Source organism: Ursus arctos, unplaced genomic scaffold (genome assembly GCF_023065955.2).
Source record: "Ursus arctos isolate Adak ecotype North America unplaced genomic scaffold, UrsArc2.0 scaffold_37, whole genome shotgun sequence".
Taxonomy (NCBI): Eukaryota; Metazoa; Chordata; class Mammalia; order Carnivora; family Ursidae; genus Ursus; species Ursus arctos.
In genome coordinates this window covers 6,574,656-6,586,923 of record NW_026623053.1, presented here as the reverse complement: position 1 = coordinate 6,586,923, position 12,268 = coordinate 6,574,656, and the positions used below count along the sequence as shown (strand labels likewise).

The 12,268-nt window shown below is 55.7% G+C and overlaps 3 protein-coding genes across 5 annotated transcripts; 1 reads left to right on the top strand and 2 right to left on the bottom strand.

Annotated features, from left to right (window-relative positions):
* Positions 1–77: 77 nt before the first annotated feature.
* On the bottom strand, positions 78–4,255 carry LTB4R2 (leukotriene B4 receptor 2). Its single transcript, XM_026486418.4, has 3 exons — positions 4,189–4,255; positions 2,176–2,270; positions 78–1,813 (listed from the first exon to the last, which is right to left on the bottom strand). Exon 3 carries the CDS (start codon positions 1,801–1,803, stop codon positions 724–726), a length of 1,080 nt encoding a protein of 359 aa, XP_026342203.1. The 5' UTR covers positions 1,804–1,813; positions 2,176–2,270; positions 4,189–4,255; the 3' UTR covers positions 78–723.
* CIDEB (cell death inducing DFFA like effector b) lies at positions 4,131–7,027 on the top strand. The gene is made up of 5 exons (XM_026486424.4): positions 4,131–4,394; positions 4,710–4,854; positions 5,745–5,894; positions 6,126–6,316; positions 6,456–7,027. The coding sequence occupies exons 1-5, from the start codon at positions 4,354–4,356 to the stop codon at positions 6,592–6,594; spliced, it is 666 nt and encodes a 221-aa protein (XP_026342209.1). The 5' UTR covers positions 4,131–4,353; the 3' UTR covers positions 6,595–7,027.
* NOP9 (NOP9 nucleolar protein) lies at positions 7,016–12,226 on the bottom strand. Of its 3 annotated transcripts, XM_026486413.4 has the most exons (10): positions 11,866–12,226; positions 11,203–11,661; positions 10,305–10,415; positions 9,914–10,055; positions 9,627–9,819; positions 8,847–8,987; positions 8,343–8,468; positions 7,950–8,186; positions 7,630–7,735; positions 7,016–7,290 (listed from the first exon to the last, which is right to left on the bottom strand). In XM_026486413.4, the coding sequence occupies exons 1-10, from the start codon at positions 12,161–12,163 to the stop codon at positions 7,133–7,135; spliced, it is 1,971 nt and encodes a 656-aa protein (XP_026342198.2). In that variant the 5' UTR covers positions 12,164–12,226; the 3' UTR covers positions 7,016–7,132. The 3 variants fall into 3 exon arrangements, with proteins under 3 accessions (XP_026342198.2, XP_026342199.2, XP_044235523.2); XM_026486414.4 differs by lacking the exon at positions 8,847–8,987; XM_044379588.3 differs by lacking the exon at positions 10,305–10,415.
* Positions 12,227–12,268: the final 42 nt, after the last annotated feature.

Sequence of the window (12,268 nt, the reverse complement as noted above, 5' to 3'; positions counted from 1 at the left end):
GCTCCTGGTCTCCTTTTTGAGTGAGGTGACCTCTGGGGGAAGAGCTGGATTCAGAGAAGACAAATCTGCCGCCCAGGGCTCTGCCCCCACCCTACCAACCACGAGACAGGAAAACTTTCCTTATAAAGCCGCCAGATCGTCTTTCCCCTTCCGGAGCCAGGTTTTTCTCCACCCAGCTCTTTCAGACCCCAGAAAATGGATCCCATCCCCATCCCTCATTCAAGCACCCGTACCTTTCCTTCCTCTTTCTCCCTTTATTTCCAGAGTGGTTCAATAGGTTGGCCTGGGGGAACCAGGCCACCTGGGCTGGGGAGGACAAGTCAAGATGCCACGGAAGGCTGGCAGTGCCCAGCCCTGGGCTGACCCAACAAAGAACCAGTGGCTTCGGTACAACTCAGGCGTGATGAACCACCAGTGGGGGCATGCTTATGCCATCATGCAATGCCCGCCCCCAGTGCATTTCACAGTAGCTGTTGACAGCAAGTCAACAGCTCTGGCACATGGGCACATGCCAACTTGCAAGCGCACAATACCATCACCGCTTGCAGTCCCTCCGTTCGGCGGGACCTGGGCCTGCCCCAGGTGTATAATAATTCTGCCCATGTAGGTCCAAACTGTGGCCAGAGAAGGGCCCCCAAATGCTTCAGCGTGGCTCCCTGAGTTCTGGGGGAGGAACGATGGAAGGGGACAGGGAAGAGGCAGGCCCGGTTGTAGGGTTTGGTGTCAAGGGTCCCATCCCTGACTGTCCTTCTCCACCCCGCCGCCACCGGGGTCTCCATCACCCCGGCCCTGCCCCACCACTTTTAGTCGAGGGGTAGCTCGGAGCTCCATGGTCCCCTCCCTAGAGCGGCCGCCCCCTCGGGCGTCTCCCGAGCCCTCAAAGAGCCGCGTGAGGAAGCGGGGGCCTGCCCGGGGCAGCAGATCCCCGGCGGTGAAGACGTAGAGCACCGGGTTGACGCTGGAGCTGAAGAAGGCCAAAGCGGTGGTCCCAGCTCGCGCCGCCTGGCCCGCCCCGCCCAGCCTCGCCAGGGCCCCTCCGGGCGGGGCCAGCGCGGCCGCCACCTGCAGCATGTTGACCGCGTGGTAGGGGGCCCAGAGCAAGCCGAAGGCCAGCACGATGGCGCTCACCAGCCGGCCCACCCGCGGCCCGCGCCGCCCGCCGCCCCAGCGGCCGCCCCGCAGCCGCGCCAGCGTCAGGCCATAGCAGCCGAGCACCAGCCCGAAGGGAAGCACGAAGGCCGTCAGCGTCTCCAGGCTCAGGTGGGCGGCGGCGTGGGCCGGCGACGGGTGGCACAGCTGGCACACGCGGTCTCCCCACAGGTGGCGGTAGACGGCGGCCGGGGCGGCGAGCAGCAGCGCGGCCAGCCAGACGGCCAGCAGCAGGCGGCGGGCCAGCGCCGGACTGCGCAGCCGGGGCGCCAGGAACGGCCGGGTGACAGCCAGGCAGCGCTGCAGGCTGAGCAGGCTGGTGAGCAGGACGCTGGCGTACATGCTGAGCGCGCACACGTAGTACACGGCCTTGCAGCCCGCCTGGCCCAGCGGCCACGCCTGCCCCGCCAGGAAGGCCACGAAGAGAGGCGTGAGCAGCAACACCGCGCCGTCGGCCAGCGCCAGGTGCAGCACGAGCGTGGCCGCCAGCGGTCGCCCCCGAGCGGGCCGCCAGCCCGCCAAGCTCCACACGACGAAGCCGTTGCCCGGCAGCCCCAGCAGCGCGGCCAGCAGCAGGAAGGCCGTGCCCGTGACCCGCGAGGCCTTCCAGCTCAGCAGCGTCTCGTTCCCCGGGGGCCGGTAGCAGGCCAACATTCTTCTGCGCCTACGGGGGGGGGGGGGGGGGGGGTGAGGGGACGGAAAGGGCCATAGAAGGCATTTAGCCGGTGGGGTAAAGCCCCTTCTGCCAGGTGAGAAGGGACTGTGTCTCCTCCCACTTCCCTGTCCTCCTGGCTCTGAGCCTTGACTTTACCTCCTGGCGGACACTAGCCCCAACTCAAACACTACTTCTTGGAACCCAGATCCCCTGCTGTCAGTCAGCTGACCTCCCCAGTCCTGACTCCCTGGTTCTCACTTCCTCCACCTCCACCCCTTTAGTTGGGCCCCTCCTTTGTCCAGCCCCATTCCTTCAACTCAGCGCAACTGGTGAGTGGTGGGAAGTCAAGGTACGTGAGCAGATCTACTTACCCAGCGGGGAGCTAGTAGGATCGAGGGCCCACCAGGAGCCTGGGAAGCAGAAAGGCTCAGCAGCGGCGGGTGAGGTGCCTACTCTGGCCCAATGCCTGTCAGGTTTGCAGTGTGAGAAGAGAATGGGGAGGGACAAGGTGGAGCTCTTCTCGGGCCTCTCGCTGGGGCCCCTCCGGCACTCTACTCTTTCCCATCACTAACACGTCCAGGCGTGTGAGAGTCTGCCTCCCTAGGAAACAGGATAAGCTGCAGGGTACAGATAAGGTTCCCAGATCATGTAGGTGAGTGGGGACACCGCTGAGTCCTGACTCTGGGTCCTGCATCTGCACTCATCCCTCCCCCAGTTCTGGCCCCAGTTGTCCCAACCCTGCCACCTGCCTGTTATATGCTCTCAGGCTTTGCTGGCCTGCACTCAGCAGAGAAGGTGACCCAAACTACTCGTTCCCCCAGCTGCTCTATCTTGGCCCATTTCCAGACTTCTGATGCTGCTGAGCCCCCTTTTTCCTCAGCTTCCTACCTACTCCTCTCATCTCGTACCTTAGGCCCTGCCCCAGTCATTCCCCCCTCCCCGGGCGCTCTCACTGGGCTGTCAGTGACAGCCTCCAGTCACGGTGCTGAGTTCTGGAGAATGCAGGGAGATACAAGGGGCTTATAACCTCCTTGAGGAATCATACCACACAACCTCAAAGAGATCCTCCTACCGGGCTGCACCAGGATACAAGATAAGAAGAAAAGAAACGGTGCATTGGTAGAGACATACTGGCAAGAAGGCTTCTCTGGGTGAAGAGGTCAGGCAAAGCCTGGAAATGAAGAAATTTGAGGGGGACCTGGTACACTGATCACGTTGAGGTAAGGGGAAAGACCCCCTGCCCAGTCAACAGCTGAAACTGGGGGCTCCCAAGGAGCCAGGACACCAATATTGTCTCAGTTTGGGTTACTTCCAAAGCACAGCCTGAATTAAGGGCCTGTGTACAGGTTATCCCGCATCTGGAAGGTCAGCTCAGGAAGCAGGAGTGAGGGAGCAGGCCAGAAGGGAAAAGAGAGCCAGGAAGAGTATGTTGTTGAGTGTCTTCAGTAGGGATCAGGAAGCTCTCAGAGTTACACAGAACACCTCCAGAAAGACAGAAGACTGGGGCATTGGTGCCCCGCTTGTATTCCCCACGGTTTGAGGGCTGTCCCAGAGGCATTATACACATTTGCAGCCTGTGCTTGTCAGGGGGCTGAGTGGGCTGCCACAGCTTCGGACACTGAGGCAGGAAAGCAGGGATTTACACTCATGTGACGGGTTCGGCCTTAGTGAGAGTCCGAGCTTCCATACAAATGCCCACCACCACGGTCACGGAAATCGGAGATGGGACTCAGGACACCAAGTCCCAGTGTGCTCAAAGGACACCCCCTGTTCACATCCCCTTCACGCCCATGAAGTGGCCAAAAGAGAAAGACAAGAGAGAAAGTGACTAATCCAGTGTGGCTAAAGCGAGCCGCTCAGGAGAACGAAGCAGCCCCTCCCCCAGATCAGGGAGGAAGAAGCAGGGAAGCAGGAAGGCCCCGGTCCCAGACAGGATCCTGGTGATCCTGGATCTGTGGAGCAGGATCCATCCTCCCCTCACAGCCCCTGGCACACTGCCTCACCCCTCATCGTGTCCAAGCCCTGCCCGCGATCCCACCGGCTGCCCGGGCCTCCCTTTCCCTAAAGCTGCAGTTTGTGGCTTTCACACTAGGTGGCAGCAAGTACAGCGCAAATCACGTACAACGCAGCTAGAAATTCTCTCCAGAGAAAGAAAAAGACCAGAGATCACATCCCATCCTCTTACATCGGTCCCATTTATGCTCGACACACACTGACACCAGATAGCAGACGCGCGCGCGCACACACACACACACACACACACACACACACACACACACAGGCTTGCATGACTTTTGCAGGCAACTGGGCCTTAATCCCTCCTCCACAATCCTGACTAGGCCCCTCCACTTTCCCTCCCCTTGGACTTTGCCCTGCTTACTGACCTGGCAGGGGGGGCCAGAGTCCGGGGTGACTCATCCCCCACTTCACTGGGGCTCAGATCCCAGCTCTGTAATAGAAAACACCACCACTTCAACCCCAGCACAGCAGAGAACCACCCAGCCTAGAACTTACTTGCAGAGGCAACTCTCCTGCTCCTTCCCGCCACCATGGAGTACCTCTCAGCCCTGAACCCCAGCGGCTTACTCAGGTGATTTCTAACCCCCCTCTCTACCCCCCAACTCTGAGGGTAGTGCATGGCAACATAATTTCATTCAGCCCCTAGGAGACTTAGAGACTCACGTACCCCTTCCCTTCCCCACCCCCACTTGCCACAGTGGGCTTGTTCAGCTATGGAACCACCACTTCCCACCCCCACTCCATGGTCTCTCCCTCTCTCCCTAGGCTACTCTGATCTCCAAACCTAGATCCCTCCCTAACTCTCCAGGCACCCCCCCACACCCCCAATCATCCCCACTGCAGTCACCAAACTCCTCAGTTCTTGACCTTTCTTCCCAACTGCCAGGTCAGTATCCAATATGAGCTCTGAGTTTGGCCGGAAAGTCTGGACTTCAGCTCCACCACCCCAGCGACCTTTCCGAGTCTGTGATCACAAGCGGACCACCCGGAAAGGTGTGACAGCTGCCACCCGCCAGGAACTGCTAGACAAGGTAAGCAAGTCAAATTCCTAGGTTTCTGTTGCAGGGGCAGCCAGGGGGCTAGAGAAGAGTGAGAACTTGGAGTGGACAGAAAGGCTGAGGTTAGTTAAATGGCTGCCCCCCCGTCTGAGGGCTAAAAGGGGCAGGGGGGGTACACTCAGCCCAATGACCAATGCTGCTGTATTTGGGTCAATTCATTTCTTTTCCAGAAGGTAGAGGAAGGAGTAAATACGGAGAGTTGGAGGAATGGCGTTCAGAAGTCTGTCTGGAATGGCGATTTGTATGACAAATCAAGTTCAAGTCCTGATTCTATCAGGATTTGCTGGTTTGCTAGTGTCAAACTGTAGGAAGTTGTTCAATCTCAAAACTTCAGTTTCTTCATCTACAAAAAGGGAATAATGATACACCTTCCTCCTAGGGTTGTCGAAAGGAGTCAAAGAGGACAATGTATGTAAAGTGCTCCATAGATACCTGACACCAATGAAGATGCAAAAAAGGTTAAGGGTCATTATTACTGAAAACAGTTCTGGAGGACTCTCCGAGGGTGGGGGACAGTGAGGTAGGACACTGGAGATAAGACCCAAGGATGGACCTCAACAGAAGCAAGCTAGCTTTTCAATTCCAAGCCAGTAGGAAGGGCTTGAAGGGGAACAGGGGGTGAAGATAGTGACAGGGACAATGACATAGGAGCAAATAGGAAAAGAAGTCAGCCCTTAGTGAGGGTCCCCCAGCAACTGAAGAACTCCGAGCGCTGGAGCCATTTGAAGGGATGGCAGTTCTCCAGGAAGCAGAGTTGGGGTATCAGCCAGCATCTAGGGCCAACCAATAGACGCAGGGTAGCTGGAGAGCGAGGGGCATGGCTAAGCTCTGCCCCTTCCCTCCTGCTTCCTGTGGGTGGGCAGGCGCTGGAGGCCCTGCTGCTGAGTGGGATGCTAACCCTGGTGCTGGAGGAGGACGGGACTGCTGTGGAGAGTGAGGACTTCTTCCAGCTTTTGGAGGACGACACATGCCTGATGGTGCTGGAGTACGGGCAGAGCTGGAGCCCCAGCAGGGTGAGAGGCCCACAGTGGGGCTGTTGTTGACCTCCACTCCTTTCTCTCTCGAGCTTCTCTAGCCAAACATGATCTTGGGGGCAGAGGCACTGGGAGAGGCGAGGAGTTGCCAAGGACACCTTATGGGGGACAAACAGTCCAGGCAAGGGTGGGTCGGACCCAGTGCTGACGGGGAATAGCGGTGGGTGCCAGCGTGTGAGGGTGCATTGCACTGATGGAGGTGCCCTACAGAGTGGGATGCTGTCGTATGGCCTGGGCCGGGAGAAGCCCAAGCACAGCAAGGACATCGCCCGCATCACCTTCGACATATACAAGCAAAACCCTCGAGACCTCTTTGGCAGCCTCAATATCAAAGCCACGTTCTACGGGCTCTACTCCATGAGTTGTGACTTTCAAGGACTCGGCCCAAAGAAAGTACTCAGGTCAGAGACCAACAGGTCCTGTTTCCCCATCCCTCCTAATTCCTTCTGCACTCACCCACCCCATTAGCTCTCCCTTGTGGAAAACCCCCTCGATGGCCTCCTCCCACCCATCCGACTCCATCTTGTCTCTGCCCTTCAGGGAGCTCCTCCGTTGGACCTCTGCACTGCTGCAAGGCCTGGGCCAAATGCTGCTGGGAATTGCCTCCAGCCTTCGCCACATAGTAGAAGGGGCCGAGCAGTGGCACTGGCAGCGGCAGGGTCGCCTCCATCCCTACTGAGAAGGGGCTCTGAGCTGCTTTCTGCCCCCAGACTCGTTCCAAGAGACACACTGTGAGGACTGTGATAGCATCGGCTTTGGAGATGTGAGGACAGCGCAGATGAGAGGACTCACCTCATTTCCCCACTGTCTTCTGACCCCATTGTTACAGGCCCCATCAGCATAAGACCTTCCAGCCCTAGCCTATACCCTTTCCCGAAGAATACTGTTTCCTTCCTAGCCATCTTTCTGGCCTCCCACTTACCCTGAAAGGCCATAAGCCCATCCCAAAGCATCTCAATTCCACCCTGATCATTGCTACATCCAGATTCTTTGCACCCCCTTCTGTCCCTAAGCTTCCCAATGCACTGAATTCAGCCCTGACTTTGAGATCTCGATTTCTTTATACCCTCCTCCCCAAAATAACAAGAACATTTCCAATAAAAATATAAAAATATTTATTATTAAGACTTTTGACTCCAACTTAAACTACAAAGGGGACAGGACAGATATGCCCTTTACCCCTCCCCCATCAACACCCAGGCTCAGAGCCAAAGGCCTTAGTCTTCAAGTATTGAGTTCAAAGCCCGCCTCCGCTTGGCCACTGCCCCCTGCTGCTGTTCCCAAGCCTCTCGGCGCTTCAGGAAAGTAGTCAGGGCCACGTTTCGAGCCACATGGTGGCCAAAAGGGTCTCTTATCAGCTCCTGGTTCCGCTCCCCTGCAAATGGAACCACTCAAGTTCAGTATCATGCAGTCACCCACCATGCTCAAAGGGACTCTCCCTGAGTGAAGGCCCCTCCATTTTCCCTGGGCCCTGCGTTGGTCTCGGGATAATTAATACCTCACTCTCCAAAGAGGAGAAGCCAGGGGAGGGGTGGGAGCACAGAGCTGCATAATCAACAGAGGACAAGGCGAGGAGAGCAGACTGCTAAGAACCCAGGGCCAACATCACCCTTTAGAACCGAAGTCTCTGCTGAACTGAAGTCCCCTCTCCAGCCACCCAGCCATCTGAAGTGAGGGAAGTTTGGAAAGGTCAGAGAGAGGTGCCAGTACTCACCCAGCTCAGCAGCAATTTCCTTCCGGGCCCCCAAGGCTGCTCCACTCCAGATGGCATCTAGTACACGGCTGCCATGGCGACTACAGGCCAGAGCCACATATTGTCCCTGCAGTGAGACAAGCAAGGTAGGTCCCCCTAGGGCAGTCCACAAAGGTGTACCGGGGAGGGCAAGGGTGAAGTGAGGTTTCTGAAGTTTACAGGTGGAGCCAAGAGAATCTGGGAACTACACATTCTCTCTTTGACTCTGAAGGACAGTCTTGGGGCAAGCTCATGTTCTCTTAAAGGTATGTTGGTGGGGGCATCAGAGCAGAAACTAGAACCTTTAAGGTCTTCAGCACACGGCGGCGCTGCTTGCGCGTCACGGAGGGGCTGGTCAGGATGGCATCAAGCACGTGCGAGCCAGCAGGGCTCTGGGCTAGAGTCAGAAGTTGTGGTCCCGTCAAGGCACCCAGACTTTGAAGTATAGTACCAGGACTAGAGAAATGCAACAGATGCTGGAGCAGGAGAGACCCCAGGACTGTCACGTCCCCCAGGGCCCTGGCCATGGCCATGTCCACCTGGAAGGACAGGGAGAGGGAATTAGGAGGCAGCCACCAAACTGCCACCTCTGCCTGGATGAAGCCAGAGACCTCACCACTCTCACCACAAGGGTGAAGGCTTTTTTAAACCCTGGCCCCCAGTTAGTCACTGGCTTGGGCCCTCTCCTACCTCACCTGGTGCTCTGCAGGCACTGCCCCGTCCTCTTCCAGCAGGCCGTAGTAGACCTCGTAAGCCATCAAAGTGGCAAAGAGAGGCACACAGGCCACTTGCCGGGAAGAGGGCTCTGCACAGTGGAATGCCTAGAGGGGAAGACAAAACATAATGAATCTGAGAACTCCCTCATCCCTCACCCTGACTCTCTAGCCAGGGGCAAGCATCAGGAGACGTGAGAGTGTAAGCTGCAAGAGGGCAGGATCTCATCTGCCTTGCTATATCCCCAGCCTCTGTACACATGACAGGGGTCGAACAAACACTTAGTCCTTAAATGGCTCTCTTAGTCCTGAGAGACAATGTTCATTCCAGGGCTATGAGATGGGTTTGGCTTTATTTCTCCCTGTAACTGTGAACTCCTCGGGCATGAGACCTCTTGAGTCCAGAAATACAACCACCAAAGATCAGAGAAGTCCTAACCGGTAGAATTTGAACCAAGGGCATAAACAGGTGGTGGGTAACATCACCTCCAACAACAGCTGCAGGACCTGGGCTTGGTGGGCCCCAACTCTGCGGCAGGCCCCCACCAGGGCAATGACCACCCCTGGGTGACCTTGAGCCAGCACAGCTTCCAGGGCAGGGCTCAGCTCCTCAAACACAGGGGACAGCTGAGGAGAGACACAGAATGAAGAATCTTTGGCATTCCGTAACAGTGGACTACGTTATTCAGGGAAATATTCCTACTGAAAACAACAAAAAATGCTAGATAAGCATTGCCAATATCAGGGTTTTGGTTTGGCCACATAAAGTCCAGGAGAAGGGGGCAGTCTTAGACGTGCTGCCTCACTCGGGGGGAGCAGGGTACTTTAAATGGCCACACTCTCAAGATAAGCAGATCCTAGAATTAAATCTACCCTTTTACCCCAACTCCCAACCCATGAGGTCACAGGCAGGCAGGCCTTGATGCTAAGCAGCAAAGGCAAAAAGCAGCCCTGGCAGCAGCTCCAGTACTCATACAGATTTGTAGCGAAGTACCCAGGGTCCAAACGGACCATGCAACCTCAAGCTGCACACCCGGGTTAAGCCAGTCTCCCGCCAGGCGCCTGAGAAGCTACCACAAATCCTTTCTGGGAAGAAGGCACTTTTGTCCTAAGCTCTGAGAAACCCCCAGGAATAACCTTTCAAGGGAACGGCCAGCACACTGTCAGAGACACCGAGGCAGGCACGCAATAAAATAAGGCCCAATGAACAAGAACTAGCAGAAACAACAGAGTACAGAAAGAGATCCAGCCCCCTTCTCAACTCACCAGCTCAGGGGTAGTAATAGCATCCAATAAACGCTGCAAAGGGAAGTTGGCAATAGGGTGTGCAGCCAGGGCCTGCAGCTGCCCTCGGAAGTGATCCTCAAAGAGGCTCTGAAGCCTCCGGGGCTCCAACACAAGCAGGACCTGCTCCAGGAGTCTGGAGCTCGTCTGATCCCGCAGAAATAGCAGCAGGGGGCTAGGGACAAGGAGGCAGGTGATCAGGCAGCGTTTACTCTACTCCATCTAAAATACCCGCATCACGTCATTCACTTCACACAGTTCGACCATACCTGCCATTTGCTGAGGAGTTGCGGCTACTCAAATAGCTGATCACAGCACTGCAGAGATGAGCACAAAGCTGGGGCCGTTTGCGGTGTAAGATCTGTAAGGCCACTTGAAGGCAGAAGCTGGAGATCTTGTCAGTGATAAAGACTGTGTGTGTGGGGGGGTGCAGAAATAATCAGAGCAGTTCTTCCAAAATCCAGACAACCTGTACGACCTCAAACCTCAAGCAATAAGGTACCAGGGACTATGGTCATAAAGGCTCTATACAGAATCTTTGCAATATCAAACCAGTTCAGATTTGAAGAGGAACACAACTGATCTAAGTAAGGGCTTCGCGTGATGACAATCACCTCCAGAAAAAGAGGCCCTAGACCCTCCTTCTATCACCCTCCTTACCAGCAATGTCCTTCAGAAAGCAAGAGCTCAGGTCCTGAAGGCGATTCAGGAAAGTTTCAGGGACCTCAAAATCAGCTGGCTTACACTCCCGAGCTGGGGCCTTTTGTGAGTCTGAAAGATCAGAAACACGGGCAGTGCTGGGATCACAAACTACCATCCAGGAGGGAGAGTGATTGCACAGGTGATCAAGGATTCAGCTTGGAGATGTGGAACACGTACGAACAGCTCTTCTCATCTGGGTGACTGAACTGAGACTGTTTCTGTTTTAATTTTTCTAAGAAATTTCAACCAGCTCCCCAGTGGTTTATAGGAGATAGGCCAAAGTCTCAGTCAGGAATTCAAGGTGTTCAGAAATCAGGCCTCATCGAAATGCTCTAACCTTATTTCCCAGAGTTTTTCAAAATGTAGGTCACTGCCTATGAGTGCATCACGAAATCACTTCAGTGGACCTTAACCGGGCCTTTTTCGATGGAATGAAACAGAATAAAATAAACCAGAGAAGAAAATATCAAAGTGGGCTGCATATATTAAGAATATTATTTCTCGAAGTTCTGTTTGAGTCCACTATCTGTATACATACACATAGGCAGGTTCGGTGATGTTTTTAAAAAAAAAATTTTTTTTCTCTAAGTTGTAGTTAAAAAAAAGTTTGACATCCATTGCTCAAATGAATCACCTCTTACCCCTGGCCCGTTCTACTAGCTGTCCCCCAAACACACCAATGCATCCTTACCTCTGGGCCTCTGTTCGTACTAATCTTTGGTTTGTTCAGCCTTGTCCTCATTTTTCTGCTAATTCTTCAAAGTCATGAGGAATTACTCTTCCGCTTACTCTCTCCCTCTGGACTTCCTAAACTCTCCTCTCCTCTAGGTCCACTTCCCTCTCTTGTAGTACTTACCAGGTGACTGAGAGCCACGATGTCTGGCTCTCTCAGATTCCAGAAGAGTCCCTCCCAACACCTGCAGCAGAGTTCTGACCACGAAGCTGCCATGTGTGTCTCCACAGTAGAAAAGAAAGTCATCACACACCTCAGAGGCTAGTCCCAAAACCAGCTCCTCCAGGGTCTCCAAGGGACTACCCTTGCCATTCTCCTCCTCCTCCACGTCTTCCTCCTCTTTCTCTGACGGGCTCCTCAGCAATCGAGGCAGCTGCAGCAAAGCACTTTGCAATACATGCACCCCGCATCGATGACAGGCCACAAAGCGCAAGCTGGAGCGCAAAGCAGCCCAGACGCGACACAGCGGTTTCGGGGGACTGAATCCCAACAGTTCCTGCATAATCTCACTGCCAGTCCTGTTTGTGGCCAAGGCTAGGGCCTGAGCCTCCACTTCCTTCATAACATTGTGCACCATCAGTTCTGGATAGACAAGAAAAGAAATACTTTAGAGACTGAGAGAAGAATAAGGTTATGTTCCATCGGTTAACCGAGGGCGGGGGGGAGCGATGAAGAGGATATGGGAGATGAGACTAAGTCCCTACGCCCTGGAGACCCAGGAAAGTTTCCTTCCTTCCTTTACTCCCAACGAATCCCTCTTAGTCCCACCCTGCGGTTGCTCCCCACCTCGTTCTTCTCCGGTCTCCGGAGCCTCTTTCAGCGCGGACAGCGCCCGGCGGAAATACCCCAGAGCTTCGGAGCTCAGGTGCGGGTGCGCATCTATGGCCGACTCCGAGCTCCCGTCGGGAGGCGGGCAAGGTGGCTGCCGGCGGCCTGGTGGGGGGCGCCCCGACCCCTTGGCCCCGCGCCCTCGTTTGCCACCTGCTGGGAACCGGCGCCCGGCCTTGTGGGGGGAGGGCGGACCCAGCCCCATGTGTACTAAAGTCCGCGTCCGTCCACCAAAGCTTCCCCGTCCACAAGGCATCCTCAAGCATTCAGGCGCTTGCCGGGACGGGACGGAGTCTAGAAACGCCAGCGCGCTCGGGGCGCAGCGTATACGTCAGAGCCCCGCGACGGCCCCTGGCCGGGC

Excerpts from the sequence above, each read along its gene's own strand:
- NOP9 (XM_026486413.4), bottom strand. The coding sequence starts at position 12,163 with ATGCCTTGTGGACGGGGAAGCTTTGGTGGACGGACGCGGACTTTAGTA. Across the intron at positions 10,056-10,304 it reads CTTTCTGAAGGACATTGCTG|TCTTTATCACTGACAAGATC; the intron begins GTAAGGAGGGTG and ends CCACACACACAG. Across the intron at positions 7,736-7,949 it reads GTGTGCTGAAGACCTTAAAG|GGACAATATGTGGCTCTGGC; the intron begins GTTCTAGTTTCT and ends GTCTCACTGCAG.
- LTB4R2 (XM_026486418.4), bottom strand. The coding sequence starts at position 1,803 with ATGTTGGCCTGCTACCGGCCCCCGGGGAACGAGACGCTGCTGAGCTGG.
- CIDEB (XM_026486424.4), top strand. The coding sequence starts at position 4,354 with ATGGAGTACCTCTCAGCCCTGAACCCCAGCGGCTTACTCAG. Across the intron at positions 4,855-5,744 it reads GCCAGGAACTGCTAGACAAG|GCGCTGGAGGCCCTGCTGCT; the intron begins GTAAGCAAGTCA and ends GTGGGTGGGCAG. Across the intron at positions 5,895-6,125 it reads AGAGCTGGAGCCCCAGCAGG|AGTGGGATGCTGTCGTATGG; the intron begins GTGAGAGGCCCA and ends GGTGCCCTACAG.